The following is a 1,129-nucleotide window of genomic DNA, read 5'->3' as shown; positions in this document are numbered from 1 at the left end:
TTATTCAGGACTCTCAGTAAAGATTTGGCAAAGGTGAGTGGACTGAGATCAATTTCTGAAAGTATTTTCCTTTGCTACCGTAAGCTTTTGACTAGGTGGTTTGTTCGTTCGCCTACTTGGTAGTCCGTGTACCGACGTGCATGAAGTGGCTGTTTCCCAGAAACGTTTAATTGGCATACCATTTCACGTTTGAACAAAATAAATGGATGATTGTGTTATGTCCACTTGGCGCTGGTTTACGACAAGGACACTGGAAGATGGGCGTAACGTTTTTGCGCGATCCCTTGTCACCTTCAGGTCAGCCGGCACCCTTTGCACACAGCATGTCATCGTCTTCTGGCAGCTGACAAGAGCCTCCTGGTCAAACTGAGAAAAAGCACCGGCTACACCTTTATTAACTGCAAGAAAGCGCTGGAGAAGTTTGACAATGACATTGCACAGGTTTGCGTTCCGATTTCTTGACCGCACGTGATGCTCTTGGTTGGGGCTGTGCTCTTTCATGACTGTGTGTGTTCTCCAACTATATGTATCAGGCAGAGGCTTGGCTGCACGAGCAGGCCCAGAAAGAAGGTTGGAGCAAAGCGAGCAAGCTGGAGGGTCGCAAAGCCGGAGAGGGCCTCATTGGTCTCTTGATGAGAGACCAAGTTGCAGTCATGGTCGAGGTAGAGTCATCGCTTGCACATTCACATCTCACAATTCATTTGCATGTTTTCCCCTGTCCAACGCATCCCATGCTCTTTGTTGAAGAACTCGCCTTTCCGAAGCTTTTCTGGTCACAGATGTGTTTTCAATGTTTGCGACGCAGGTCAACTGCGAGACAGACTTTGTCGCCCGCAATGAGAAGTTTCAGCAGCTGGTGAAAGACGTCGCCTTCTCCACCTTGGCTCACCACCAAAATAAAAGCCAAAGTCGGACTGGATACCTCAAGGTGGGCCATGTGTGAGATTTTTGTTCCCGTGGCAACAGTTGCTCTCCTGTTTTAAGTGCCTGGGCTAAAACCACAAAGGAGTTAGGGTGACACTGGAAATGAAATATACGCTCATGCATTTCAATAAATGAGATCACAGAAACGTGAATTGAGTAGTTTTATTCAGAAAGTGTAACTTATAAATGAAATAAACATGAAAAA

At 46.4% G+C, this 1,129-nt stretch overlaps 1 protein-coding gene across 1 annotated transcript; it reads left to right on the top strand.

Moving 5' to 3' along the window:
• Positions 1-6: 6 nt before the first annotated feature.
• LOC109509421 (elongation factor Ts, mitochondrial-like) lies at positions 7-958 on the top strand (the record flags this gene model as incomplete). The annotated part of the gene is made up of 4 exons (XM_019859271.1): positions 7-33; positions 298-441; positions 534-662; positions 806-958. Coding segments are annotated over 4 exons (438 nt in total), but the record flags the coding sequence as incomplete, so codon positions are not given.
• Positions 959-1,129: the final 171 nt, after the last annotated feature.

Source organism: Hippocampus comes, unplaced genomic scaffold (assembly GCF_001891065.2).
Source record: "Hippocampus comes isolate QL1 unplaced genomic scaffold, H_comes_QL1_v1.1 C16893998, whole genome shotgun sequence".
NCBI lineage: Eukaryota > Metazoa > Chordata > Actinopteri > Syngnathiformes > Syngnathidae > Hippocampus > Hippocampus comes.
The sequence above is the reverse complement of the archived record's forward strand: the minus strand, read 5'-3'. Positions and strand labels throughout refer to the sequence as shown.